Below are 27,572 nucleotides of genomic sequence, written 5' to 3'. Positions count from 1 at the left end.
TCTTCTTCCTTTATCATGCTGCTGGCAGTGCGGAAGTCCTCATCAAATATCTGCAGTCTCATTATCGCCCACAGAGCCATTTTATGCAAGAAATCTCCCCTCAAACACATCTCCGGGCTTTAACTTCATGCTCCGCGGAGTAATTATTACGCGCACTACATAATCACATTTCAATTATTGTAAAAAAACACACGCTTGTAAATCTTGGTGTGTGTGTGTGTGTGTTTGTGTGTGTGTGTGTGCAGCGTGCAGATTGGCGACAGTACAGTGCATCAGGCGTGTACAGTATTATGCAACGTCAGTGTTAAATCCAACAACTTGAGACATGAGAGAAGTGTGTTGCGGAGAGGAACCAAAGTTCAGTGTTTTACAGATGGATTTCATTTTTCTCTGCAGCTGTGTGGACGATACACCTGTCCATGGCGCGCTCTTTGGATGAGTGGGTCCCTCCAGAAATCACATTCTGCCAATTTCACCTGCTCGAGCTTTTCGTGTTTGAAACAGACGATACGGTTTTGCGAGGGATAAAGGTCTGTGATTCTTGCAGCAGAGAGCAGACTGAGAGGTTTTTCCCCTTTTCAGAGGAAGACGGGAAGAGCAGAAGCTGGAGGCTGGAGGATGATGCTCTCTCTCTCTCTCTCTCTCTCTCTCTCTCTCTCTCTCTCCTCTCTCTCTCTCTCTCTCCCTCTCCTCTCTCTCTCCACGATAAGATACAGTAGGGTACGTGCTGGCAGAAGCGCGGCTGGAGAGGGTGGACCCGGGGTTCCAGCAGTCCAGCACGGTACCGGAAACGGGACTTAACTGTGTATATCTATTTTTTAAATTATTTTTTATACTGCATCTTCAGGCCGAGTTGAAGATGCAGGGAAACTGGAGGATCCTTTTCTCGCACATGTGCAGCACCAGCTTCCTTCTGCTCTGGATCTTCGTCGGCTTGAACGTGGTGGAGGTGGCGGGGTCCCAGCAAGGGATCCCTCTGTCAGTGTGAGTAAGAAGCTGCTCTGCAACTTCGTTAAGATGGAAATAACACGGAGATACCTGGCACGTTGGTATCTTACTGGCAGGGAATGCAGCCATTAGAAGAGCGGCATTTTCTTAGATTTACATTCATTTCAGGAAGTTTAAACAGGTTAAAGTTAAAGCGACACTGGGCATAAAGATCTCTGAAAATGCCGCTTATTTCTTCTTTGTCTTGGCGGATTTCCTTGTGGCAGTTTAATTTAACCACAGACACTCTGCTTGTGTTCCCCTCACACAGGCCGTATTACCGGTTTAATTCACCACTTATTGGTAGAGCGTGATACTGGAGGGAGGAAACAAGTAATTACAGAGGTGATTTTAGCAAATAAGCAGGAGGATTAAAATATTCACAGGAGGTGGAGAAATTCAAAGTAGAACAGGTGGACAACACTGCTGCAACAAAACTCTATTTTCTTTTTTGTCTCAATTAACAATGACAATTATATGTGTCATAAATAAGTCAGAAATAACAATAATGTGTCAGGCTTGTTAGACTCCATTTTATAAAAATCTTTATATCTCTTGGACTTGTGGAGTAATTTATTTATAAGAGGCAACTTTCATAATCTCAATTTTTTTTCTAAATGTCTAATAATTCAAATAGATTCTTTTAAACAAGCCATACTCCTGTTGTAACTATAAATTCTCACAGTTGAAATCACAACTCTGCAGATGTTTACAGGTGTAATCAAATAATTACCAGCTGTCTACAAACAATAATGAGCTGATCAGACATTTCTGAATGTGTGAATGTTCTGAATCTAATTTTTCTTTTTAAGTCAGATTTCAGCTGCAACAAGCTAAAAGACTTGGTGAACTGCAGCCTTTTACCAGAGAAACTTTTTGCAGGAATTTGTTTCCTTGTTCTGCCTACAACGATTATTAAAAATATGAAAAATTCAAAATAAAAATCTAAGACATGAAGTCAGATTCCAGTACTGAATCTCGTCCTGTATAACGCTGGTGACAGAATTAAATCTGTTAAAACTCTGTGTAGGAACTGATGTCAAAAATCTCTGCTGCACACCTTTAAAATCTAAGAGTTTTTTCCTGTAAGTTTTTTAAACCATTACTTTAGTTTAAAGCCACAATGTTCCATCAGAAATCCATAAGATTTTCCAAACCAACAGAAAACAGAAAATCAACTGAGAATAAATTATTCCATTTTGTGAAATCTTTCAGAAATTGTGTCTCTACTTAACTCTGTTGGCAAAGTTGGTTCTGTAGCTGAGGACACTTCATCAACACGTTACTACAGATCTTTTATTTTTCAGATTGAATATATATTCCTTCTTGACTTTTTGAATCCATAAAAGTCATTTGGATAAAAACATGGATAATGTTTCAAGACGGGAAACATCATCTGTGTTTCCTGTAAGATAGTTACATTCACTTTTGTTTTATATTTTAGGTATTTCAGGTACAGTACTTCGCCGTCTCATAGTCATTTACAGTTTAGTAGCAGAAGCTCCAATAACTATGTAATAGATCATCAAAATTACAAGCAATCATCTGTCAGCAGAGCGAAGGTCAGGACCACTGAGCCATGACAACTTTCTTTTGATGGATCATGTTGGAAAAGAAGCCAGAAAAAAGAGAGAGATAAAATGCATTTAAAGCAGATTAGGTGAAGACATGAAGTATTAATTAAATACCATGTTTAAGTTTGGCCAATAACAGATATATTTCTATTTTTTTACAGTCAGTCTTTTACATTTCTGTGTATTTGTTTTTACATTTCTTAATCTGCATTTGTCTGAAGTGTCTTTTTTTCCCCTCCTTTTTTTTAGTGTTAAGCTGTGGGCCTCAGCATTTGGTGGAGAAATTAAATCCATTTCTGCAAAATATTCTGGATCCCAACTACTGCAAAAGGTATTTCTTCTCATTTCCCAGTCTTGTGTGAACACAAATGGTTTTTCTCTTTGTCTGATGGTCATGTAGTTACACACATTGTATGGTGTAATGCTGTGTTCCCTCTCTAATGGCTGCAGAGACGTTTTGGTGTCTCAGCTGAATGCTGATGCGTTATTTCAGAGGAGACTCAGGTGTGTTTGGCAGAGACAGAGCTCTGTGTGTATGTGTGTGTGTGTGTATGTGTGTGTTTGTACTTGTCACGGCCCATTAACCACGGCTCTGATTCCTTTTCTCATCTCATCTCTCCAGTTAACTCTCTGGAGTCAAGAGTTTCAACCTCTGGATATGAATGCGACAAGGAGACAAATTTAATAAGTGTGTAGTTGGGTTCAACAGTGGGTGAAGGGGTGGTGATATGATGAACAAGTGAAAACTACAGAGAATGAGTGATGATCCAGTGCAGTAGATTTAACTCTCTGACCACTTGATGGCAGAGGTGGACTCTGTGTTCACAAGCATCCAGTTTAAAAAGGTGGCCAGAGTTGACTCAGGTAGATGAATGGTGAACTGTCTGCGTCACTTAAATAGGACCAGACCAGAGACTGTGAAGTAAACAGCTGGAGATGAAGCTCCACTGCGTGAATGCTGAAAACTGCACTGCAGTGAGGAGTGTGTGCCCAGAGTTACAGTGCATACAGTACAGCACACGCTGTGTGTGATGTTCATGTGCCTCAAGAAATTACAGTGAAAATATAGGAGATAAACAGCATGGGTTTGATGTGGTTTAAGTCTCTTTTGTGCATGTTAGATTTTTATATAGATACATAAAGGTTACCAGTTGTATACACATTATATTCATACCCTTTGGCATTTTAAAAGGCATTAAAGCCTAATGATGCCATTAGGTTACATTATAGAAAGTACGCTTTACAGAAAGAGAGAAAATAGAAAGAGAAAAGGCAGAGGAGGCGGAGGAGGCGGACAAGGCGATAAAAATAAGAACACAAACTGCACAAGCCATAAAAATATAAAGTTATCATGTAAAGTTAAGAAGCCCTAAATTTAAAAATGTTTCGACAGACCTTATGATACTTAGACCAAATGAACTATTCAAACCCAACATACGGTGTTTTCATGGCTACATCATTAGAACAAACGCAGATATTCTGGAAATCTTGTACATTATTTTACACAGCATTTCCCCAAAATGCAGTGTGACGTATTTAGTATATTTTGAACCAATGTGGGATCTGCATGAGAATTAGAAAATAAAGGTCTGATGTCTGAAAAGTCTTAGCCATACAACAAACACATGAGAAAGTCTCTGGTGTGGAAGATGTATGCACATGCAACACACCATCACTTTAGGTTACAGCCAAACAACTGTTATATAACATTATAGACTCTAATGTGTTAGGTGTTAAGTTGCTGACTCAGTTCTATGTTGTTTACCTGTACTTTGTGTTGTTTGTGTTGTGTCAATGTCTCTTAGCAACAAAATTTAGAGACACTCTTTAATAGTTAATCTCAATACAAGAACAAACTACAGCCTCAAAAATGTCCACAGAATTGGATCAATACTTGCCAACTGAGTTGTATTTATTACTATTGCACTGCGTTACAGTGAACAGTGGTTTCTATTTTTCTGGTTTGATGAATCCTGTGTAGATCAGTTTCACCTACGACCCTCTGTCCTTCCTCCCTGTAGGTTAAGTTACTACATTAATCCCTGTTATACTTATTAACCCTCTGCATTTGACCCATCCTCACTATTTTAGGAGCTGTGGGCTATCACAGCACCGCGTCCGGGGACCAACTCCAGTTCTGAGGCCAGTGCTTCGGTCAAGGGCAGTAGCAGGATTAATCCCAAAAGCTCTGCTGCTTGTCTTGGAGCGTGGGAGGAAAGCGGAGCGCCCAGAGGACGCAAACATGGGGAGAGCATTCAGACTGCATTTAGAAAGCGGCTCCAGGGTCCAAACCTAGGACCTCCTTGCAATGAGGTGACAGTTCCTTACACTAATGTATAAGATTTAAGTTCAAACGATGTGGAAGCTGAAGCACTGTGCGTCATTTCCTTCCATTTGTTACCAAATATGCATTTCATCATTGTACAAAAACATATATATATATATATATATATATTTTTTTTTTTTTTTTGCAATGTGCCCTGCAGACTTGTTCCTTTTTGTGTGTATGTAAGCATTTTGCTCGTGTTCCTGTTCATGGAGGCATGTCTGGAGAGAGCTGTGCCGAGCCAGTCAGCACAAAGCACTGAGCTGTGAGGGAACTGACGGGTCGTTAGGGGCTGGTCATTAAGGCTGATCATTAGATGCTTTTATGGTGAATTACCCGGGTTTCACAGATTTCTGGAAAATACAAAAGCGGGGGAAACACTGAGACTCTTCAGGCTCCCGGCAGGCAGACCTCACTCCTGCACTGGTCATTACTCTAATCAATAATCATGATCAGTGCTTTTGATGGATGGGGCTTAACCTCCACTTGATGACTGGAGGAGTGTGAGTCAGGAAGAGGAGGGGGAGGAGGGTACTGGGGACTCGGGGTGCTGAGGCGAGGAGGACAGGCGTGAAATGAACTGTTCTGCTCCACTGCGAGCCCACACTCTTCCTTTCAGTAGGTAATTTGTCGCCTCATGTACTGATGTGTGTGTGTTTTTGTGTGCGTCCTATCCACACAATGTGTTTGAGAGCGTGCTACAAGCCCATTGTGGATTATGTTTATTTTCAGATAAGGTTATTGGAAGTGTGTGTGTGATATGGCTGACTGGACAGCATGAGAGGATCAGGCTTTTGTTTTTATTTGGCATATGTGTGTGTGTGTCTGAGTGTCAGGCAGGTGTGGGATTATGTAATGTTATATTCCTCCGAGCTGTGGCGGGCTTTGTTCTGTATCACTGGAGGTCCTGTGCATCCAGCAGAATCAGCATTATGTGAGGTGTAGTTCATTATCCAGAATCGGCCGAGCTTGACACGTTATTATCTTTCTCCTGTGCTTTGACTCCATTTCAATTACCCTCTTACCATGCATAGCCTTCAGAGCCAGCCCCGCCCCCCACGGCCACCCAACATGGCCATCTCCAGCCAATCAGAGAGAAAGAGGCAGCATGTGCAGCCAATGACTGAGACCAGATAAAGACTATCAATCATCCTGTGCTGCAGAGGGTTTTATCAGCCGTTCATCTGAGACTGGCTGGATGCAGCTTGTCAGCCAACATGTGAAGGCTTATAAGCCTTGTTTAACAATTCCCAATCTCTCTGGAGTGGGATGCCGTAAAACAATCGTCCTCTAAAATGTTGCAGAACGCACACAAAGAAAAAAAACAATTACCTAAATGTTTTCTTTTTTCTTGTCTCGCTAGTGTTAGGTGAAATTTTAAAACACCCTGCAGTGACTTAATTACTAACGGGTTGATCGATCATGTGGCTTTAAGCTTCCAGTGTGTTTTTTTACAACAGTGTCATAAGATTTACAGTTGTCCTCTCTGTCAATGCTACGCTCTTGTCTCTGGTTATTTTCAGAAATATAAAGAATTTGAAAAGTCAGTCAGAGTGGAAGAAATTGATGGTGTGAAACTGGTCAAAAATCTGGCTGTGAGGATGGAGGAAATGTTCCGGAGAAAAGCGGAGGCCACCAGGGTAAGTACGATTTGTTTGAAAACATATTTTTATTCTGCATTTACTTGTTTTTTCATAAATTTAATTCTATTTTAGGGGATGAGGGACGGTGTGTAAGTTATTAGAGTGGTGACAGGAAAGCTTCAGAGAACAGGGAGGGCTGTATACTGCTTTCTTTCTGCTTAAGGGAGGGTCTTTAAGTTTCACACACATCAAAACGAAGTCAAGCCACTCAACTTGTGTTTTTGGTGTTTTATCATGCACCTGCCTGAGGGAAACCTTCAAGTAATCATTCAGGTGTCATGTGATTGTGATTGTGTCTGACGTCTGATCACGCCGCACTAACTCAATATGATCTAATTCATCTTTACTGTATTGTAGTGGCATCGATGACTTTTCTGATCATTCTGATAACTCCTATAGTATGCTTTGGTAACAACATCTTGTTGACTCTTTTGTTAATTCTACTGTTAATGTGGCACTGTGGAAATCATTGTTTTTGTTATTAATATTATTTGGAGATATTAGGAGGAGCGGAAAGGGTCAAATAAAAAAAGGGGGATAAAATTCAGACCCTCTCCACCTCAGTGGATCAGATTTTCGCACAGACCCTAAATTGAGCAGATTAATAGCTTGGAAAAGCAGACTATTGTTCAGTGTCCAAAGATCAAATTTCTCCTCCCTGCCAGTGTAAAAGGTTCGTCTGGAACATGGTCTTACATGTAGTTTATTACAGTCCGGGTCCAAGCTGCAGTCAGACCCACAGCAGCAGCCTGGCTGCGACCTCAGCGCAGAGGAGCTTGTAACCATTTTAATGCTGCACCTCGCAGGGACTGCTGGGAAATGATAACGTTTATCTCCCTCATGCCTGATCCCATGTGGGCGGCAATTCATACCAACTCAGCCTGTAAATTACACTTAAAGGAAGGCGCGTAATTTAATAAACCTGGTGTGATTCATAACAAAGCGGGTTTTTGGGGGAATTATGAGGAAGCAATGCAGGGAAAAAAACAAAAAACAGGAATAAATCCAGGCTCACGTTTGAACCTACACCTGCACAGGTTTAATAAATCCTAAACCGGTGACGTCATCACTGTGCACCAAATTGAAAAGCGACTTTAAAATGAGGCAGTGACCTCAATAAAGTGGTGAAGGTGGAGTGTCTGCTCGCTGCAGGTGTATTTCATTTTTTTTTAAAAATGGTAAATTGCGCACTCGCCTTTGCCAAGAGTGTTCTCCGCCTCAATCAGAAAACATTGAATTTATTTCCTCATATATATTTTTTATTCGCCAACTGCTGACGGCACGAGAACTCATCATGAGGTCAATTGAATGTAGCCACAGCAGCTCAGTGGTCGGCGGGAAAGCCTCAGTTGTGTTTATAAAGCAGTTTATTTTGACACATGTGACAGATGTTAATTACCTGCTTGGCTCCGAAGGCGGGAGTGACTGTAACGTTTAGGTGGCATTTTCCCCCGGAAACACAGAGCCAAGCACATTTTCCGGAATCGAGTTATTACAGAAGCCACCGCTGCTTTGGTGCACGGCATGAAATCCTCCAACCCGGCCCCATCAATCATTTCACAGCTGCACTCCACAGTAGTGCCCTACATTTTATGCATATTTTTTTACTCTTAAAAACATGACAAGGATTGCCAAGGAGGGGAAACCTTACCAACACTTCCTGTTACTGAGTTTATTTAAACAGCTGGACATGCTGTCGATTCCATCCAAAGATTAATTTAAAGCCTGGCTATGGTCCTCGATCATGTTCCTCCTCAGTGGAATGACATTTGTTGAGATGTGGAAATAATAAAGCGGCCAGAACAATGTGCAAACAGCAAGTTTGGGAAATACAAAGAGCAGCAGAGTGGAAAAAAAAAAACTTGTGGGAATAGATTCCCTGAGGCTTTGGGGGAAGTTTGTGGAAGTCTTAAAGAAACGTGGTTACAGCTGGTGCAGTACGCTATATTACCTGAAGTAGAAACTGCAGTTTATGCACATTACATAAGATTAGGATCGTTTATATACTTTTAATACATATGCGTGTAATAGCTCTGCTCTTATTAACCGACCTTTTCCCTCTTCTCAGCGGCTGGTGGAGGCAGCAGAAGAAGCGCACCATCAGCACGAGGATAATCCCGACCTGCAGGTGAGGTTTGTCCTGCACAAAAGAAAAAGAAAAGAAAAGAAAAGAGGGACATAATTATTAAAAATGTGATGTGTCATTGCGTTAGACCAGGGTGAATCATTTTTAGCCGGGCTGGGGAGGAGCGGCTGCAAGGTGAGAGAAGGGTAATAGGCCCTAAAAGTCTTTAATTGCGTTGGCATCGTCCTTCACACCGATGTCCTGTCAGCGATTTGATACATAATGCTTCTTTGATAAGCAATGCCGCACACACTGAAGGCTGCAGCACACAGTCATAACTCAGAGTGGATGTTTCTAAGCGTTGGAGTCGTAGCTCAAAAAGCAGGTCTGCGCTTTTACGCACGTACAGTAACTGAGGAACATGAGGCCTACGGTACAGTGGCGATTAAGATCTGTCGCCTTCTGTTTGCAGCTTTAAAGTCTGTGCTGCACATTGTAATGCACGATAAAATATTTTGAATAAGGTGCTGGTATTTCTCAAGAGATGCGGTAATTATTGGACCCAGGTCTTTGCAGTCAAGCTAAAGCAGAGAGAATAATGGGACACTGCCCGCATCGCTTCTAATTTTAATTATATTTCACAGGATATGCTCATGTCCTCCGACTCTGTTCAGGGACATTATTTAGCGGCTCTCATTGCGGATTTCCAGGCGTGCACCCGAGCTTCCTCAGTCTCTGCAGAGGGAATGCAGTATTTCTGTCGTTTGTTACTGCTCTCTCTCTCTCTCTCTCTCTCTCTCTCTCTCTCTCTCTCTCTCTCTCCAGTGGACAAAGATAAATGAAACTCTTTTGCGCGGTGCATTGTTTCACTTTCATGGCTTTAGATTGGAAACCCACTGGAGCAACAAAACACTGAAATAACGGCAGCACTTTACAGTTAATAGAAGCATTTACATCATGTGAATACATTTCAGTCACCTTGTTCTCTGCCCGTTTCTCTGCTGTTCACACATCTATAACAAGACGAGAGGTTACTTTTAAACTCCTTAAACAGAAAGAAAACAACTGCTATTTTTTAAAGAATCACATATTTTTGACAATGATCCTTGAAAATACTTAATTTGGATTTAATGCCATTATCTTTCTAAAACAGATCTACAAAAACATGTCAGTTTATGCATTTATTGTACTTATTTTCTTTAGATAATTTTATTCAATTATATTTGAGTTGATATGAAGAAAACAAGGTAAAACACTTTATGGACAATTCTCAAACCAAACAATGTGTATGTGGACTCCACAAATATGAAATGCACCAGTACTGATCCAATTCTTTGTAATATCCTTGTCATAAACTGGTTTGTAGAAGTTTAATAATATTTATGTGATCTTGGCATAATTGCATTGTCTTCTATTTAACTATTTTGCCTTAGACAAATATCTGTTTTACAACCATTAATGTTTTCTTATAAAATATATGAAAAGAAATTTAATTCTTACAGTAAAATTGTTGCACTCTGTTGATAGCTGAAAGCTGTTTTAACATTTCTATTCAAGCAATTGACAGTTATTGGTATGCAGCACAGTCATTTCATTTTAAAGGCCATAAAAAATAATAAGGAAAATTCAATATCCACCTGCGGTAATGATGTGATGTCATGATATTACTCCTCGTGGCATCATTTAGCCAACCTCGCCTCCTCTGACACCACACATTTTTCATGCACCATTTCACTGACCACAGAGAGATAAGCCGTCTGCAGCTTATCTCAGCTGCTGCGTGTCAGGACAGTCGGGTGTTTTGCATTGACCCGAGCGCAGTCCGTGGTTCAAGGGTGTACAGATCAGGTCTGATGGAGCAACAGAAACTTGGCTCCTCAGAAATGTATCTGTTGTAATGATTCTTTGGTTTAGTGTTTGTTTAACTTTAAACTTTTACTTGGGCCTAGAAAAAGCCTCTATCAGGATTTAAAAATCAGGAACATTTACAGTTTCTCATGAAGAAATAAGAAATAAGGAATATTGTTTAGCATTTTAAATAAACAGGAAAGCACACCAGTAGAATAAAAGCATTGTGATTAAATGTTGTTTGTGTAGTTTTTATCTTTAATCTTTAATCTGTAGGTTAAGGGCTTAAATCTGTGCTCTTGTGATTGTTCCTGAAAAATGTTTGCAGCTTCACGACAATATGATTATTGTGTAATTTAAGAATCCTTATTTACTTTCTATTTCATATTTTGTATATGAGAAAATAAAAATAAATAGGGGAGACGGATGTTTACAGTTTTTAAAATGAATCCTCTGCTGCTGACATAGTTCCTGTACATAGCAAATTTGAGTGCACAAAATGATGCTACAGGGTAAAAGCAATTTAAGTAACGCTGTAGATGTGTTTTGCTCATGTTGTTTGTTGAATTGTTTTTTTGAGCATTTACTTGCAGAGAAAAAAAACAGCTCCCCTTGAATCCCCTGACCTGTAACATCAGGGGAGGAGGGCTGGCTTCAGAACATATTATTTTCGATGAAGCTGTTAGCTATGACAAGCAGCGCCTGTTAAACCTACAGTGTAAAGCTTAGTGCGACCCACCATCTCCAGATATTGGAGCCTGGTTATACAGTAAGGCCCAGCAGTCTGTAATGGAGGGCAGATCTCTGCAGTAGGGCCTCCAGCTAACTGCAGTGGTGTAAGAGTCAGTGGGGCGTCTCGGAGAGCTGCAGTGTCCCATGGCCTCCTCTACAGTAATAACCCTGGTGGTTAACGTGCCTCTCTACAGTACTATCAGTTCTGCTGAGGGTGCACGTTTCTCTCCCCCGCTGCTCCCCCCTCCGCAGCTCTCTCTCCCCCCTCTCCCGCCCGCCCCCCTCCGCCCTCGCCGCAGCTCGTCAGAGAGCTGCTCAGGCGTGGTATGAGCTGTCAGGGGCTGCTTGATGGTGATGCCCGTGCGGCCTCCCCCGAGTGTGATGCTGTAGAGTCCATCACCCATCTCTCCCTCCCTCCCTCCCTTTCTCCTACTCACAGTGCAGACAATAAGGACCGGAGGCCACAGAGAGGCCGCTCAGACAGGATGAGGTAGTCTTTCTTTTGCAGCAGCAGCAGCAGGCAGTGAAGGACAGGACAGACAAACTGTTGGGTTTTACTTTAAGGAGGCCAGACTTTCCACTGGCACTCATGAGGTTCTCTTTCCACATCCAGAGGCTTCTTAGAAATCAGTGACAACTGTTAGCTCTTATATACATTCTGATAAATGGAGAAATTCCCAAAACTGCACTGACTAAACAGAGTTTCACATAACATTTGCACAGTCATATACTCACCACCTATTTATTATGAGTTGCTGTAGCCATCAGCCGTCATCCGATCACCTGCTCCTCATGTTCACGTGTTGAAATGTCCTTGAGCAAGAAACTGAAACACAAATAAATTGTTTCCAAATGAATATGATGAAAAAAAAAAGTATGTTATATCACTGAAATTAAACATTGTGAGAGGCCAATTCAACCATTTTCACCTGATAGGAAGTTTCTGGAAATGCTCAGACTGTATCACGCCATTTGCTTTATTTTGTTCTACTCCATTCTTTTTTTACATTTCTGTTCTGATATAATTATTCCTAATGTGATGGTTTATAATCCTCGGAGGGCAGATATAGACCATGCACCCATTACTGTTTTGATGGAGGTGTAACACAGCTGAGTAAAAGGCATAACTTCTCTCAGGCCTTCATGTTTTGGTTGCTGTAATGCTTCCTCCTGTCTATACTGACTGTGAAGATATTCCTTTGAATCTAGAGGTAGGGGAGGAATCCACAGTCCTGGATTCCCACTTTATGTCACAGCTCAGAAAGAAAACACTGTCAGGGGCAACAAAAAAGAGAGTTTCATACTAAAAAGGCTGTAACTTTGGAGGATACCCACTTGATTTGACTGATTCAGGCTCCTCAGACTCAGCTTTGACTGAATTTTACAGTGCATTTTATGAGAGATAGCGATGACTGCAGATTTTGTAGGCTGAGAACATGTTAGGAGGGGATCTCAAAATAGATAGTATTGACAGGAGGAATGAATACAGCAACCAGAAACATTGAGTGTACATGGACGTGTGAGTATTTGTACGGCAGACTTGTGAAGTGAAGGATAATGCATGTTACGACTGCTCTCTGCAGGTTTCAGTTAATGTTCGGTGTGCCTGCAGTGACTTTAACTTATTCCTCTCTCACTCTTCAGTATGAGTACTTCAACGCCGTGCTGATTAATGAAGTGGACGGGGAAGGAAATAACGTGGAGCTGGGAGGAGAGTTCATCCTGGAGCCCAACGATCATTTCAATAACCTGTCAGTCAACCTGAGCCTCAGTGTGGTGCAGGTGCCCACCAACATGTACAATAAAGGTAAGAGAACAGCTAGAGGACAGGATTATGTGAGGTTTTTTTTTTAACCTACTGTGGGCTGATGAACGGGGAGGAGAGAAGGAGGAAGGAAAGTAAGAGGTGAAAGTGAGAGATGATTGTTGAATTAGTGTCAGGAAGATGTGAAGTGGAGTTGAAGGGGGATCGATAGCAGCCTGGGCATGAAGAGAAAGCAACTGCAGACACTTCAAAGACATCGGACACAGTGTAGAGGAGGGGTGTGGGGGGGGTGTTGCTCATATGGTAGCTGTTCAGTGTTGTCACCTCTCCGCTGTGTATCACCCGGGCTGCTTTTGTTTAGCTGTAATGGACTCCCCGTAAGTCTCTGTTCATGGCACAAAGGGAGGCTCGTCCAGCAGGAGGAGGGGAGGGGATGATTTAGTCACAGCCATTGTATCTCCTTCAAAGGGGGGGGTCAATAAGGGACAAAGGTCAACTGTTCGCTCAGTAGTGGTAACCAGGATGTTTCTTTTCCCACCTCCTCAGATCCTGACATAGTGAACGGAGTTTACTGGTCCGAGGCCTTGAATAAAGTATTTGTTGATAATTTTGAGAGAGACCCCACACTCATCTGGCAGTACTTTGGGAGCGCCAAGGGTTTCTTCAGGCAGTACCCTGGTGAGTGTTGTCAGTCTGTCTTCATATTTCTGTGTGTGTGTGTGTGTGGGAAAAGAAAGGGTTGTCCCATGGGAGCCATCAGCCGTCAGTGCAGGCGGGGGGAAAAAAAAGATCAGAACAAATGATTTAGAATTACTAAAAGGGTAATTTGGCTAATGTTGTAATTTTACAGACCATCAGAGAGGATGCATATATACAGACTGTAATTAATCAGCATTTGCCGGTTGCGGACCTACAGCCGTACTGAGGAACTGTGCGTGGCTGCTGCATCCAACCAAAGTTATCAGACCGTTACAGCGATGTGAAGCAGCCGCTCGGCTCTCTGCAGTGTTGGAGCGAAGCCACAGAGATGAGATCCATCTGATGATATTGTCATACAGCTATGGATTCTGTATGTTTAATGCAGAAGAAAAAATATGTACTCAGCGTTTAAATGTTAAAATCACACACTGCTGAACTCTTATTAGCTTTGTTTTGATCATATTTTATGAAAGAGAGAATATGTTATGTAGATTGGTAGACAGTTTATATATTATCAGTTTCAGGAAACGTTCTCATGGCAGTTATGTTATTGGATATTTTTCTTTTATGTCAACAAATCACATGAAAAAACCAAAACCAACAATACACAAGTCTGCCTCTCAACACCTCCCGACTCTGCTCAATGGATCCTGTCAGAAATTAACATCTTTTCAAATGGACCATGAATATATATATTGCACTTTTTAAAAAAGGATAAATAATTTCCTTAAAGTAGCAGTAGTAGTTTTTCACAAGCATTACATAAACAGGGTAGTGTTATTTGTTGAGGACTATTTTTAGCCACGTGGTAATCCACATTTGCAGTAGTGTGTATTTACTGCAGCAGGATGGTGAATGTGGGACTGACTCAAGATAAACTACACAGTGTGTGTTCATCATAATGAAGGAACATGTTGCCCAGTGCAAAAGTGTGGCTCTCTGATGTCTTTTTAATAGTTTTTGGAGGTCCATACCTCAGAGGAATAAACTGCACAGATAATGAAAAAACAGAGAACTTTTGGCAATAAAAATATAGAATATCACCAAACTAATCCTTCAAACATTATACTCTCCTTCTCTTCTGAAAGGTCCAAAATGAAATGTGTTGATGTTTAAAATGCCTGTAGTCTACTTCACTGAGAGTTCAAGAAATAAACACCTTGATTTGTCTGTTTTCCACATCAGATATCTGTGGTGGTGTACCTGTGTTTGTCCACTGTGAAAGTTATTTTCTGCATCTCAACTGACTTCTTCATCTTCTCCCCAGGAGTGAAGTGGCATCCAGATGAACATGGTGTCATTGGCTTTGACTGCAGAAATCGGAAGTGGTAAGCCTCCACGTACCTGAGAAAATATTGCACATCATATAGTTTGTAGGAAGGAAAGTATTTATTTTCCAGTTATTTCTGTATTATTATAACAGCCTGTGTTTCATAGTGTGTGATTTAACCTCATATCACAGGTACATCCAGGCAGCAACGTCTCCAAAGGATGTAGTTATCTTAGTCGATGTTAGTGGAAGCATGAAAGGACTGAGGCTGACCATTGCCAGACAGACTGTCTCCTCCATATTAGACACACTCGGAGATGACGACTTCTTTAACATCATCGCAGTAAGACTGTGACCTTTTCTCTGTTTGTGTCTCTTTGATCAATTATACATTTGTTCATCTCAGTCACTTTTCTCTGTAATTTTAGTCTATTTCTGTCCATTAAATGTATTTCTGATGAGTGGAGCCCAGTCTTCCATGAAAAACAAACAGTGCTTATTTAATTCTCTTTTATCTAAATGTCATTTGTTTTTCTCCAGTATAATCAGGAGATTCACTACGTGGAGCCTTGTTTGAATGGCACGCTGGTCCGGGCCGACAGAGCCAATAAAGACGTGAGTCTCTATTCAAACTGACATTTAATGAATGTACGTGGATCCTATCTGGGTTGAATTTGTGTGATTAATGTTTAAAAAACCTTTTTCTTTTCTACTTTTGTCGTTGTCTGTCAGCATTTCCGTGAACATCTGGACAAGCTGTTTGCTAAAGGGATCGGGCTGCTGGGCGAAGCTCTGACCGAAGCCTTCACAATCCTGAGTGATGTAAGTTCCACTACAGTAAACTGTCAGTTTAATGGGGATGTTGTTGAAGCATAAATCTTCCCAGTCCATATTCCTCTGAAATAATTTATCACAAAGCAGATCATCTAAATTCATATTTACTGTTTACTGATTATGTGACAATGCTGTTGAGTATTCATGAGTTTTCACAAAATGATTCATTTATTTATTGATTCATTTGCCATAAAGTGATGAATCTGTGCACGTGCTCAGATATCACAAATAAACTTTGTTCTCATTTAATTCAAGGGCTCCACTTGACCAGAACATTAGGAAAACTTTCATTTCACAAGCCACATTTGTTTTCACTGACAGACGGTGTTAAAGCATGTTCTGCATGTTCTCAGCTAATCAGAAAAAAGTGGCACACTCCAGTCAGATATATTTGAGCGTTTGGGAGGTGTGTCGCCTGTCGAAACGCTCCAGTGCTATCCCCATTCCGCCCTCCAAACACGGACACATCTATTCTGAAGCGTGATTAATGGCTCTAATTAATGTCAATGATTAATAACGTGGCTGATTGGAACACAAAGCAGATAAGGCCAGGAGCCACGCCGCACTCCTTTTATCTCCCTGTTTTCAGGCGAGCTTTGGCTGCGCCGCTGAAGCTGAGGGAGCACAGCTTTTACCTCTGCATTTGTCAGATTAATTAAAGCCCTGCGATGAATATGGTAATCAGGGAGCCAGTAGACTACCGCTGAAATTCATTGTTACACCTCTGCCCAGTGACTGAAGTCAGAATACAGCCGATCACAGACCAGATCAAAAAGAAACTAACTTCGCTTGCAGAGCGCTGCAGCAGTGTCCTGGTCAAGTGAAAGAGAGCAGTGATGAAAACCTTCTCACAGGAGGATGAAATGAAAGAATCAGCAAGCGTATAGTCAAATATTTTACTATATATATCACTGAACTTGTAATCCATCTTCTTGTCTGAGGATTTTATAACAAGAACAACAGCTCTTGAGCAACAATGGCTTGGCATTGATTAGATGTTATCAACATCAAGTCCTTAATGATCCCTGTTATTGATTAAGTCCTTTACCTTTAACATTTGCATTTACAAATTCTTATTTATTAGACAATACTGAAACAAATGGTATGATATACATTAAAACAAAGGTTTAGCTAAAGGATGAAGACACAGCAGCAAGGTGTGAATAATAAAAATTAACAAACACTAGCCGCACAATATTTGTCTTTAACTAATCTGGATTATCTGGATTAAGTGTTTCATCCTTTCCCTGTTGTTTTCTGTATTGAAGTACAGCCTCACTCACTGCTCCATACAGTTCTCTCTGTTTGCCGTCCTGTAATGTCACAACGAAGCTGCCATCAGACGGCTGCATCATCAGGCAGAAACTGGTGTTAGTTAGAAATCAAAGATGCGTGTTTTAAATTGCGTTGTTGATCTCAAAGTTTCTGAGCCGCTGAAGCTTTAGAACATTTTATGTAATGTGCTGGTTTGTATCATTTTGAAAGTTAAGAATTATCATTATTATATAAAAATACAGTACAAGTGTTAATGTCTGAGAGAGAGAGCCATGTGGAGGCCTCCTGATACTTGGCCTGTATGGTTTGAGAGCAGCAGTGCTCAGCAGGTTTCGGTCTGCGATCGTGTTACTACACACTCCTCTTTGTCTCCACATGTCTCTGTTACAGGTCAATAAACCACTTAATTACTGCGATGCATCTGAATCAAGTGTAACACATCCCTCACCTTTATTTACACTATCTGTGTTTTATTAAAGGACGGCTGTACAGCCGCCATATCAGACGTCGTCATCAAACACAGTGGAAACAGATATTGTTTGCTCCGTAATGTTTAATGTTTAAATAAAAACAGATATGATTTGTTTGTTTTTTTACTTGTGTCTACACGGGCTGTCTTTCCTTTGCAGTTTAACCAGACTGGTCGTGGCAGTGTGTGCAGCCAGGCCATAATGCTTGTGACTGACGGGGCGACTGAAATGTACGACGATGTTTTTGAGAGGTACAATTGGCCAGAAAGAAAGGTGAGTTTCTCTCTCTCTTTCTGTTCCCCTCGCTGCCTAATCTTCAATGTTACACATGTCCTTTTTCTGAATTTTCTGCTTGCACTGCACTTTTCTTGCTTCAGGGGTAGATGTACATTTTAATACTACGTGAAGGCTAGAGCTCCGTCTTGACGTTTTGAGGAATTGGTTTCTTACTTCATCACTGCTCATAACTCTGAGATGTAAAATCCACGTCAATATGATGTTTTGCAGTGTGTTGACACATTACAGAGCACTGCTTCCCCCCATGAGGAATAAAACATGGGAAATTAACCGCTTTCAAGGGCAGAGCATGTGCAAGCAGCTCAGTCTCAAAACGCCCTGGTCTTCGTCCCCCCTCTGCCGTGCTCCCGCCACACTTCTTCCTGGACGCAACACTGGATTTAAAATCTTTTGTTAGGCTCCTTTTGTAAGACCTAAAAGCAATTGAAATGAAATGGACTGCTGTGCTATTCACAGAGCAATAAAAACAACAGCTCAGGGGCTTTTGTTCTTTGTCCTATCAAGCATATGTGTGTTGGCAGTGTTTGGCAGGATACAGGGCAGTATTTGGCAGGGTATCCCATCTCCCCCCACCCCCTCCCCTCATACAGCCTCAGGGCCACTATATGGCAGCCATTCAGTGTTTTCTATATGCGTTATGCTTAGCAAAGCATCTGGAGCCAATGAGCCGTAGAGGTTTGACAAAGTGTCACACAGCGTTCTTTAAAAGGACAGTGGAACATGCCCTTGTGCCCAACCTGCAACAAAAGAAAATTAATTGAATTTAACTGCATGAAGTTAAAAGTGAAAAGAAAAAAAAATCCACAACTCACTGTAGAAAACTGGCACAAAGGTAAAGAATGAAAAGGAAGCACCTAAACTCTCTGTTTCCTCATAAGGATGCAAAAACATGCAGACACTTCGTGCTCCCCACAGATAGAATCAGGACAGGAAGATAAAGTACAGAGGAGACACATCACTTTGCGTGTTTTGTTAATCCCTCTGTCTTTGAAACTGTCGACATCTATGTGTCCTCTGCACAGGTGCGGATATTCCCTTACCTGATTGGACGAGAGTCTGCGTTTGCTGATAACCTCAAATGGATGGCTTGTGCCAACAAAGGTTTGAGACTCTTTGATAAACACTTCCCAAGACAGCTCGGTATCAGAGTGTCAAGTACGGCCTGATGGGCCTAATATGAGCTGAGAATGTGTGGGTATCTGTGTGGTTTGGTATGTGTAGCCTATGTAACGCGTGTTTGCGTGTGTGTGTGTGTGTGCGACGGCTCAGACTCTTTCTGCCAAGAGGCAATGAAGTGGCACTTGAGGGGTCAGAGGTCAATCTGCTCTAATCCCTCTTCCTGTCAGAGTGTCTCCCTCTTGGCTGCTCGCTGCTGATGGCTCCCACGTGTCAACACTCTGGATGAGTGCCCTCTGGAAGGGAAAGTCACAGCCTGGAAAACTGATCACACAGGGATTGTGGGGAGACAAGCCCCAAACCTCCTTCCCCATACAGACCCCTGCTGTGACATAACCTTACACGTCCAAGATGAAGCATTGTCAGCAACAGCAGGAGCTGACACCAAGTCAAATGACTCTTGTGTCGCTCTGAGCCATGCTACTGGAGAGCTGCTCCAGAGTGGTTCAGCACAGTCCAGTAATGTCAGGGACATCAGCAGCAGAGCAAAGTACCTATATATAAATAAATATATTTACTAAGTACTTCATAACTGAAGAGTTTTGAAGTACCTCTACTTGTGTATTTCCATTTTATACTGCTTTATACTTCTACTCCACCACACTTCAGAAGGAAATATTTAACTATGTCATTCAAATTATGTGGCAGTTTTAGGTACTATTTACTTTGCAAAGTAAGGTACATACATATACACAAAACACATGAACAGCTGATAAAATTTGATGTAATAGAAACTACTCAACAGTATGTAAATATTTATGCAGTTTTATGTAGTTTTTTATGCAATTATAGCATCTTTCAGATTATTCTCATGGTGTCGTCTTTTGTTTGCCAATAAAATGAACCAATCATGGTGCAAACTCTATGTTTATTTTTTCACCCGTTCATTTGCAGTACCTCTGGGTCACAGTTGGGAGGGAGGGCGCTCCCACCCACACAGGGACTTGAAAGTATATCAAGTCCCTGTGTGGGAGTTTGTGTCCTTGGTATTTTTCTGGAAGTTTGGAGGATTTAGATTGTTGGGAACTTGGCTTTACTATTAAAAACTTACATGTGACTGGTATTTTTAGTCTGATTCCAGTGCTTTTAGATACAATATGTTCAACAATGTTGTTGTTGCATTCTTAGATGCAGGACTTAACATTGCTGATCTGGCACATTAATTCTAATATTTTGGTGTGTAGATTTAAACGGTCCAAATATGCGTAGGACTACACATTGTTGATGATGTGTATACTGTCTCATTTTGGGTTAATGTGTGTGTTTTATTGCAGGATATTTCAGTCAGATCTCCACCTTAGCAGACGTTCAGGAGAACGTGATGCGGTATCTTCACGTCATGAGCCGCCCGAAGGTTATCGATCACGAGCACGACACGGTGTGGACTGAAGCTTACGTGGACAGTGCTGTAAGTATTTATATTTCAAAGTTGTAGTTTGTACCGTTAATATCCTGCAATACACTACACTGTAAGGTGTTATTTTGTTCATCTGTGTTCTGTACAGTAAGTGTGCCCATGTGTGTGTCTGCTCTCTCATCATCACTCTTCATGCTGCTGGAATGATTCCTCATTATCAGCTTCATTAATCTGCATGGACCTTCCCTCCAGTGTACATCTGTGTCCACAGAGTCAATGCAGAGTGAGTGTGCTGGCTTTAATTCACTGGACGATTCAATTTCTATATCTCTTCTTTCATTTCAGCTCTCCCAGGCTCATAAGGTAAGCATCTACACATGATCAGATAGGAGTCAAATTAATAGAAAATATGAGTGATTTGTTGTCTTATTGTGAAAGAATTGGCTATAAGGAGTTGTTCTGAACTATGATCAGAAAGGAGATCCTGAGCAAAGATGACAGGTTTCCACTGGGACTCAGCAAATTTGAGCCATGGTGTATAAAGTAGAGGTGACTTGAGAGGTTACAAAGCTGCTTAGTGTTCCTCCACTTCAACATTATACGTTAATATTTCCTAAAAAGAGAGGAGAGTCTCTTTCCTCTGAGGGACAGAAGCAGTAGAGAAGCATTTATTGTACTTCTTTCCAGTGTGGAGACGGTGAGCGTTCACACACAAAAACACACACACGCACAAACACACAGAAGGCTTGGGAGATTGTCCTCTGGAGTGTGTGCTGTTGTATCTCAGCCTCAGACACACCATTCATCATTCTGTGGATCATTGCATTTTATCTCCTAAAGCCCATAATAAAACTGACATTGGAGGGGGAGACCAGGGAAGAGAGAGGGAGAGAGAGAGGAAGCTGGAGGTGGTTAGGTGTCCATGGGTTTACCTGTGTGTGTGTGTGTGTGTGTGTGTGTGTGTGTGTGTGTGTAGACTAAAACAGTCCAGTTTTCTCTTCTATTGTGTGTTGTGATGAATTTAAGGACCCAGCATCCTTCATTTTGTCAAGCTAGCTAGTACACACCGCAGTTCACACAGCTCGTTTTCTTCGTACTCATGCATATACACAAATGAACATCAGCCACCCACACACACACACACACACACACACACACACACACACACACACACAAAGACACAGGCATAGTCAGCTGTGTCGACTCAAGAGGTGAGGGAATAGCAGACCTACTTTAACAGCGCTCATGTGCTTAATTATGTCAGCATTCATCCTCCTCATCTGACCCCATCTCATCCTCTGAGCCTCACATGGCTCAGGTTTGACAACAGGGCGGCTGAGACCAGGATCATATGTCCATGTAGCTCTACAGGACTTTATCTGGATGCTACTTTAAAACATTTTGTGTAAGAACAAATGCAGGACTTTTACTTGTGTAAAGTATTTTGCAGAGTGGTATTTTACTTAAGTAGAAGAAACTAATGATCAGTAGTAGCAGCTGATTGACAACACTTCATCTTGGAATCTCAGTTTGTTTAAGAAGTGAATATACTGTATACACATTATGATGTGTAACTGTGTATTGGTTAGAATTCAGTGAGATGTCGTGATTAAGATAATGTTGAATAAACGTTTAAACTTTTATGTAAATGGTCTGGCTCCAGACGTCCGAATCACACTTGTTTAAAATGATTCAAATCAGTGAGTTGAAGCAAAATGGCAGTTCAGTCTGATGGTTTGAACGTTTTATTTGTTTTTCCGTGTAGTTCTGACTGATGTTTGACTGAGCGGAGAACATACTGACATTGTTGTCACAATGGTATTAGTCAGCCAAAACAGCAGCATTTATTAGTAACAAAAGTCCTGACTCTTGTGTTTTTTTCAGTTGAAAGACAAATCGGGCCCGAGTCTGATGACTACAGTAGCCATGCCTGTGTTCAGCACAAAGAACGAAACGGTGAGTGAGAGGCCTCGTGAGAAACTAAGTGAGTATTTATGCTGTTTTCATCTAAATTTGTGCGTCTGAGTGTTTTGAATCCTCTCATGCAGAAGAACCAGGGTATTCTGTTGGGGGTCGTAGGAACAGACATCCCTCTGCAGGAGCTGATGAAGCTCATCCCCAAACATATGGTACGATCAGCTGCTCTTGTACTTTTTGCTTTAAATAAATGAATGCATTAGTATGCATTTTATATTATATCTTTCACAGTCTGTATCTCATTTTGTGTCTCTAGTTAGGGATCCACGGGTACGCATTCGCTGTCACAAACAATGGCTACATCCTGACACACCCGGACCTCAGGCCTTTGGTAACTTAGTTTCTTAACATCACTTTTTTTTTTACACCTGAAAAGTCTCATAGCATTCCCTGACTTTACCCTGTTTTTTCCTTTTTGTTTTGTCCATGCAAATTGTATGCATAACCGAAATGATGAACTGAACGCCTCCCTTGACGAGGGTGCGCAGAGACAAATGTGCTATCTGGTTAGGAGGCTACATGGGCTCGTATAGTCTGTAATCCCCACCTTTTCCTTTGATGTATGCATGCAGGGATAAAGGCCACTCATAGGGCTGGCTGGCCTGAGATTTCCCAGAGGTAACTTAACACTCACTGGCAGAGACCACAGCCGCTCGCCCTGGGACCGCTGGTTCCTCAGGAGCTATGGCTGTGCTAGTGGATCTGTGTGTGCCAGTGTTAGTGCTATTCCTCTCTGTGCAACTGTGTGTGTGTGTGCTGGTCTGTGTTGTTTTATTGTGAGTGTCTCCTTGTGGCTAAAACTGTGCTGTGGTTGTAGTCATTGACTTGTTGTTTCTTGTGGATCGGACTACATACAGTAGCAGCATTTGACATGTACAATGTAATGCACTGATGTAGGCTTGTTTGAGCGTGGATTGCCTATCAATCATATTAATTATTTTTAATTTACCTGACAGTGTTAATTTCACAGATGATTTGTTAAATAATTACTCAGCAAAACCTTCATAACAGGGTTTGATAAATAAGAGCGCGCAAGTCTTCATTTTAACAAAGAAACACAGAAAAGGACAAATTACGGTGAAACTTTGATAAACAGAATTTTTTTGAAAATTATGTGTCTCATGCAGCTAGATTAGTCGACATGTTTGAATGATGGTTAAACTTTTAGTCAAAATAAAACCCTGTTACATAAAGGGACCATTAAAGTGTGTATATTGTGTTCCTCTGTGTAGTATCAGGAGGGTCAGAAGAGGAGGAAGCCCAACTACAGCAGTGTGGATCTCTCTGAGGTGGAGTGGGAGGACAAAGACGGCATTGTACGTGTCAAAAACAATAATATGGGGAAAAAATGCCATTATTTTAAACATATATATTGTTTACAATATGAAATATTGAATGTGCTTGAATCTAAGTACATCATTTTGTGATGCAGTGACTCAATTTCACTCTGTAACATGCACATTACTTGTTCAATAATAGCAATGGTTTCTATCAGATTTAATGCACCCTAAGAATTATCAGGGTATTACTGCTCAGTTCTCAGTATCCTCCTGAAATTGCAGCCACCGACAGTCTTTTCTGGATCGATGACCTAACCTCGACTTCTCTGCTCTTTGTGTGTTTTATCTTCAAGCTGCGCAACGCTATGGTGAACAGGAGGACAGGGACTTTCTCTATGGAGGTGAAGAAGACGGTGGACAGAGGGGTGAGGCTGCAGATAAAGACGTTTACTGTCTCCCTATCAGATGAGAGTTGTTCTCTGGACTAAAGAGGTAAATCTCATCTGAACTGCTCCTCTGTTGTTTTAGAGGCGTGTCCTGAAGATGCACAACGACTATTATTACACTGACATCAAAGGAACCCCATTCAGGTGGAGGAAAAGTTTATTCATTACACTCCTCAGTGACTTTCTGTCAGTTTATGTCTCCGTTTCAGTTAAACACTGATTGACTCAAGCTGACTCTCTCCTCTGTTGGTGTCTCTAGTGTCGGAGTGGCTCTTTCCAGAGGTCATGGAAAGTACTTCTTCAGAGGGAACGTGTCAGTTGAAGCAGGTGCGTCACTCCAACTCTGTCACATACTCTCTTAACAAACGCCTAAATACAGTTACGATGCCTGTCACTCTGACCTGCTTGTTTTGGAGGGCTTGTTGTATCAGTCTGTCCGCGCTGGCACTGCTGAAGCGTTACTGACTTGTGTTTTTCAGGGCTCCGTGATCTGGAACAGCCAGATGTCGCCCTGGCAGATGAATGGTAACGCCGGGGTTATGGAAGAGGGCATTCATGCATTATGTAGGTTATCCCTCTGTGTTCATCGGGGGATGTTGAGGCCTGTGATGTAACAGTGTGGCTCTGTTTGGACCACAGGACCTACTGCAACACAGAGGAGGAGCACGAGCATCGTCACCTGACCCAGATTCAAGCCATCAAGCTCTTCATGACGGGTCGCAGACCGCACCTCAAATGTAAGAGACATCTGAGTCATGGAGTAATTATCCCATGTAGGTCTGCGCATGTTGATAGGGTCATGGTTTTACACTCTGCAGGTGACAGAGAGCTGATCCAGGAGGTTTTATTTGATGCTGTGGTGACTGCTCCACTGGAGGCCTACTGGACCGGACTGGCCCTCAACAAGTCAGAGTAAGCACAGCAAGCTCTTAATAAAGGCTCATAAGTTTCATGTTTGCTTATAAGCCATCGGTAAATGTTTGTGAGTCATCTGCAGTTATAAATGTTAGCAAATCATTAGTGAAAGGTTCTTATAATGAGCCATAAAGTCTGCAGTTGTAATTGTTAATAAGCTGTCACGATGAAGGAAGATAAACACCAACCGAAGGGATTTTTCAAAACCCGAAAAAATGTTCTCATCCATGGTTCTGATCTGTAATAAAAATGAGCATAAAATTTATTAACCATAAATAAAGCCACTAGTTACAACTGTTTAACCCTTTGTTAAGTATGCCTCATAGAAAAACTGTATTCTCATTTTTAATAGAAACATTAAAATACTCTTAATCCTGTCATATGGTCCTGTCAGAAGGTGTATTTTGGAGTGATACCACTCTCAACTCTCTGACCCATCAAGTTTTCAGTTGTATATTAATAAGCTGTCAAATCATCATACAGTCTAACTATTTCAGTATGGTCTTTTTCCTTATTTAACACAAATTAAATCAACAGCAGATCTGAACTTTCTAAGAGTATCTACTTTTTCTCAATTATTAATTTAAAAGGAAAATCTAAAATGTGTAATTGTATCTAATCAGCAGTCAGAATTGTTCAGGAGCTGCACTCAAAGAGGATGCACAAATGTTTTAATGAGGGCCTGCTCTGCATTACCCCAACAGGAACTCAGACAAAGGAGTGGAGATTGCCTTCCTGGGAACACGCACCGGCCTGTCGAGAACCAACCTGTTTGTGCCCGCCGATCAGCTCTCCAATCAGTGAGTGCCGCAGCTCAACACTTCTCTAATCATTACTTACAGCACGAGGCGAGGCCGTGATTGCGCTTGATGAATCTAATTCTTCGTTCCTCACTTCACTTTCATTCTGTGTGCGTCCTCAGAGATTTCCTGACAGCGGAGGACAAGGAGGGTGTGTTTAATGCTGATCACTTCCCTCTGTGGTACAAGAGAGCGGCAGAGCAGGTCCCCGGCACGTTTATCTACTCCATCCCCTTCAGCACAGGTATACAGAACAGAAAACAGGGATCACGGTGTTTAATATGTTCACTGTGCAGCATTAAACATCAAGACAAAGCTAAACAAGACATGAGTTTGTCTGCCTATTTCTGCTATATTATCTGCATCTGCCTAACACAAGTTCATCTTAATATACTTTTTACGTTCCAGCACTTTTATAAAGTACAGGTTGCCTCAGTCACTCAACATTTTAACATCTAAATCAGTCTCTCTTTACGTCCCTCTCTCTGTAATGGCTTGTGGTTTTTACTGGTTTCCACTGATAGGATGTGCAGCACAGCTCACGTCTCCCTCTCGGCTTCTCTGCAGTTAATGTGTCCTACGTTCTGTCTGCAAGCCGCAGGAAAGAGAATTAAACCTCACTCTCCAGGACATTTACCACCTTTCCTCTGTTAATGACGACTGCGTCCGCTCAGGCTTCGCCATCATAACCTGAAATGTCCTATCGCTGCGCTCATTTCAGAAATATTAGAGTCATCTGGCTGTAGAAAAAGCTCTGAGTGGAAGTAATGGAGTGGCGCAGCGGTTTCTTTTGAGCCGGCTGACTGAGGCTGTTGAGTAGATGGCGCCATCTACTGAACAAAAAGTGAACGACTGACTTATAGCTGATTCCCTGCTCTTCCTGTCTAGCTTTAGAAAACAAGAGTGTGGTGTTGGCGAGCACAGCTATTCAGCTCCTAGATGACAGAAAGTCTCCAATTGTTGCAGGTAACAGCCTCTAAACCACCATATTTTATCATTTTTACTGTTTACTATTAAGCACGCAGTAACTCTGATTAGAAAACTGCTTTATAAATAAAGCTATCATCACTAATTTGTACTCAGCTGTAGGGATCCAGATGAAGCTTGAGTTCTTTCAGAGGAAGTTCTGGACTGCCTGTAGACAGGTAACTAGACAACAACTACTGTGATGTGGTTTGTGAAAACTGAGCTTCCTGACTGGGTGTGAAGCTAAACTCCTTATATGTTTTGTGTTCAGTGTACAGCTCTGGATGGAAAATGCAGCATTAGCTGTGATAATGAGGTAAGATCAGTTACATAACCCTGGCTTCTGATTTTTTTTTTCCTCTGGTTGTTCTGTTGTTTTGTTTACAATTTTTTTTCATCCCCCCTCTGACAGGACATTAACTGTTATCTCATTGACAACAATGGCTTCATTCTTGTCACAGAGGAGCAATCTCAGGTACTGTGTGCATGCCCATGTATACATGTTTATATCTGTGAACAAAAGTTGAAATAATGGAAACACCTAAACACATGCCCACTTAAATGTAACAGCTTCAGTTGACCTTAAAGTGTTCTCCCACAAGTCTGATACATGTGTCTGAAGAAAAACTTTCAAGAAGAAGTTTAAAGATCTTGAAGGAGCATGGCTGAAAGTTTTCAGACTTCATGCAGAATCATGGCTCTTTATTTTGGTGTCACTGTGTTAAACCGTGTCAAAGGAAGTATTCACAGCTTAGTTCATTGTGTGTTTCAGATCGTTGTTTAGCTATGCAGCCGGCAGTTTTACTTTTATATTGGTTCACTCCCACCACAGCAGGCAGCTGCACCAAACAGCAGACACACACAGTTAAC

The 27,572-nt window shown here is 41.5% G+C and overlaps 1 protein-coding gene across 1 annotated transcript in view; it reads left to right on the top strand.

Annotated features, from left to right (window-relative positions):
* The first annotated feature begins 736 nt into the window (after positions 1-736).
* The window catches only part of cacna2d3 (calcium channel, voltage dependent, alpha2/delta subunit 3), a 30,668-nt gene continuing 3,832 nt past the window's right edge, over positions 737-27,572 (top strand). The window contains exons 1-31 of the mRNA XM_051074415.1: positions 737-984; positions 2,811-2,892; positions 4,812-4,823; positions 6,411-6,527; positions 8,599-8,658; positions 12,820-12,982; positions 13,487-13,618; positions 14,907-14,967; positions 15,102-15,252; positions 15,450-15,524; positions 15,642-15,731; positions 17,648-17,761; positions 18,808-18,886; positions 20,236-20,369; positions 20,664-20,681; positions 22,203-22,274; positions 22,367-22,447; positions 22,552-22,626; positions 23,528-23,611; positions 23,929-24,000; positions 24,104-24,165; positions 24,281-24,348; positions 24,501-24,546; positions 24,661-24,758; positions 24,840-24,933; positions 25,641-25,736; positions 25,859-25,980; positions 26,625-26,702; positions 26,820-26,881; positions 26,974-27,018; positions 27,115-27,177. Coding sequence (XP_050930372.1) covers positions 860-984; positions 2,811-2,892; positions 4,812-4,823; positions 6,411-6,527; positions 8,599-8,658; positions 12,820-12,982; positions 13,487-13,618; positions 14,907-14,967; positions 15,102-15,252; positions 15,450-15,524; positions 15,642-15,731; positions 17,648-17,761; positions 18,808-18,886; positions 20,236-20,369; positions 20,664-20,681; positions 22,203-22,274; positions 22,367-22,447; positions 22,552-22,626; positions 23,528-23,611; positions 23,929-24,000; positions 24,104-24,165; positions 24,281-24,348; positions 24,501-24,546; positions 24,661-24,758; positions 24,840-24,933; positions 25,641-25,736; positions 25,859-25,980; positions 26,625-26,702; positions 26,820-26,881; positions 26,974-27,018; positions 27,115-27,177 — 2,631 coding nt within the window. The 5' untranslated portion in view covers positions 737-859. The remainder of the gene's footprint in view (positions 985-2,810; positions 2,893-4,811; positions 4,824-6,410; positions 6,528-8,598; positions 8,659-12,819; positions 12,983-13,486; positions 13,619-14,906; positions 14,968-15,101; positions 15,253-15,449; positions 15,525-15,641; positions 15,732-17,647; positions 17,762-18,807; positions 18,887-20,235; positions 20,370-20,663; positions 20,682-22,202; positions 22,275-22,366; positions 22,448-22,551; positions 22,627-23,527; positions 23,612-23,928; positions 24,001-24,103; positions 24,166-24,280; positions 24,349-24,500; positions 24,547-24,660; positions 24,759-24,839; positions 24,934-25,640; positions 25,737-25,858; positions 25,981-26,624; positions 26,703-26,819; positions 26,882-26,973; positions 27,019-27,114; positions 27,178-27,572) is intronic.

Source organism: Lates calcarifer, linkage group LG12 (assembly GCF_001640805.2).
Source record: "Lates calcarifer isolate ASB-BC8 linkage group LG12, TLL_Latcal_v3, whole genome shotgun sequence".
Classification (NCBI taxonomy): Eukaryota; Metazoa; Chordata; class Actinopteri; family Centropomidae; genus Lates; species Lates calcarifer.
This window is presented reverse-complemented; position numbering and strand designations above follow the sequence as displayed.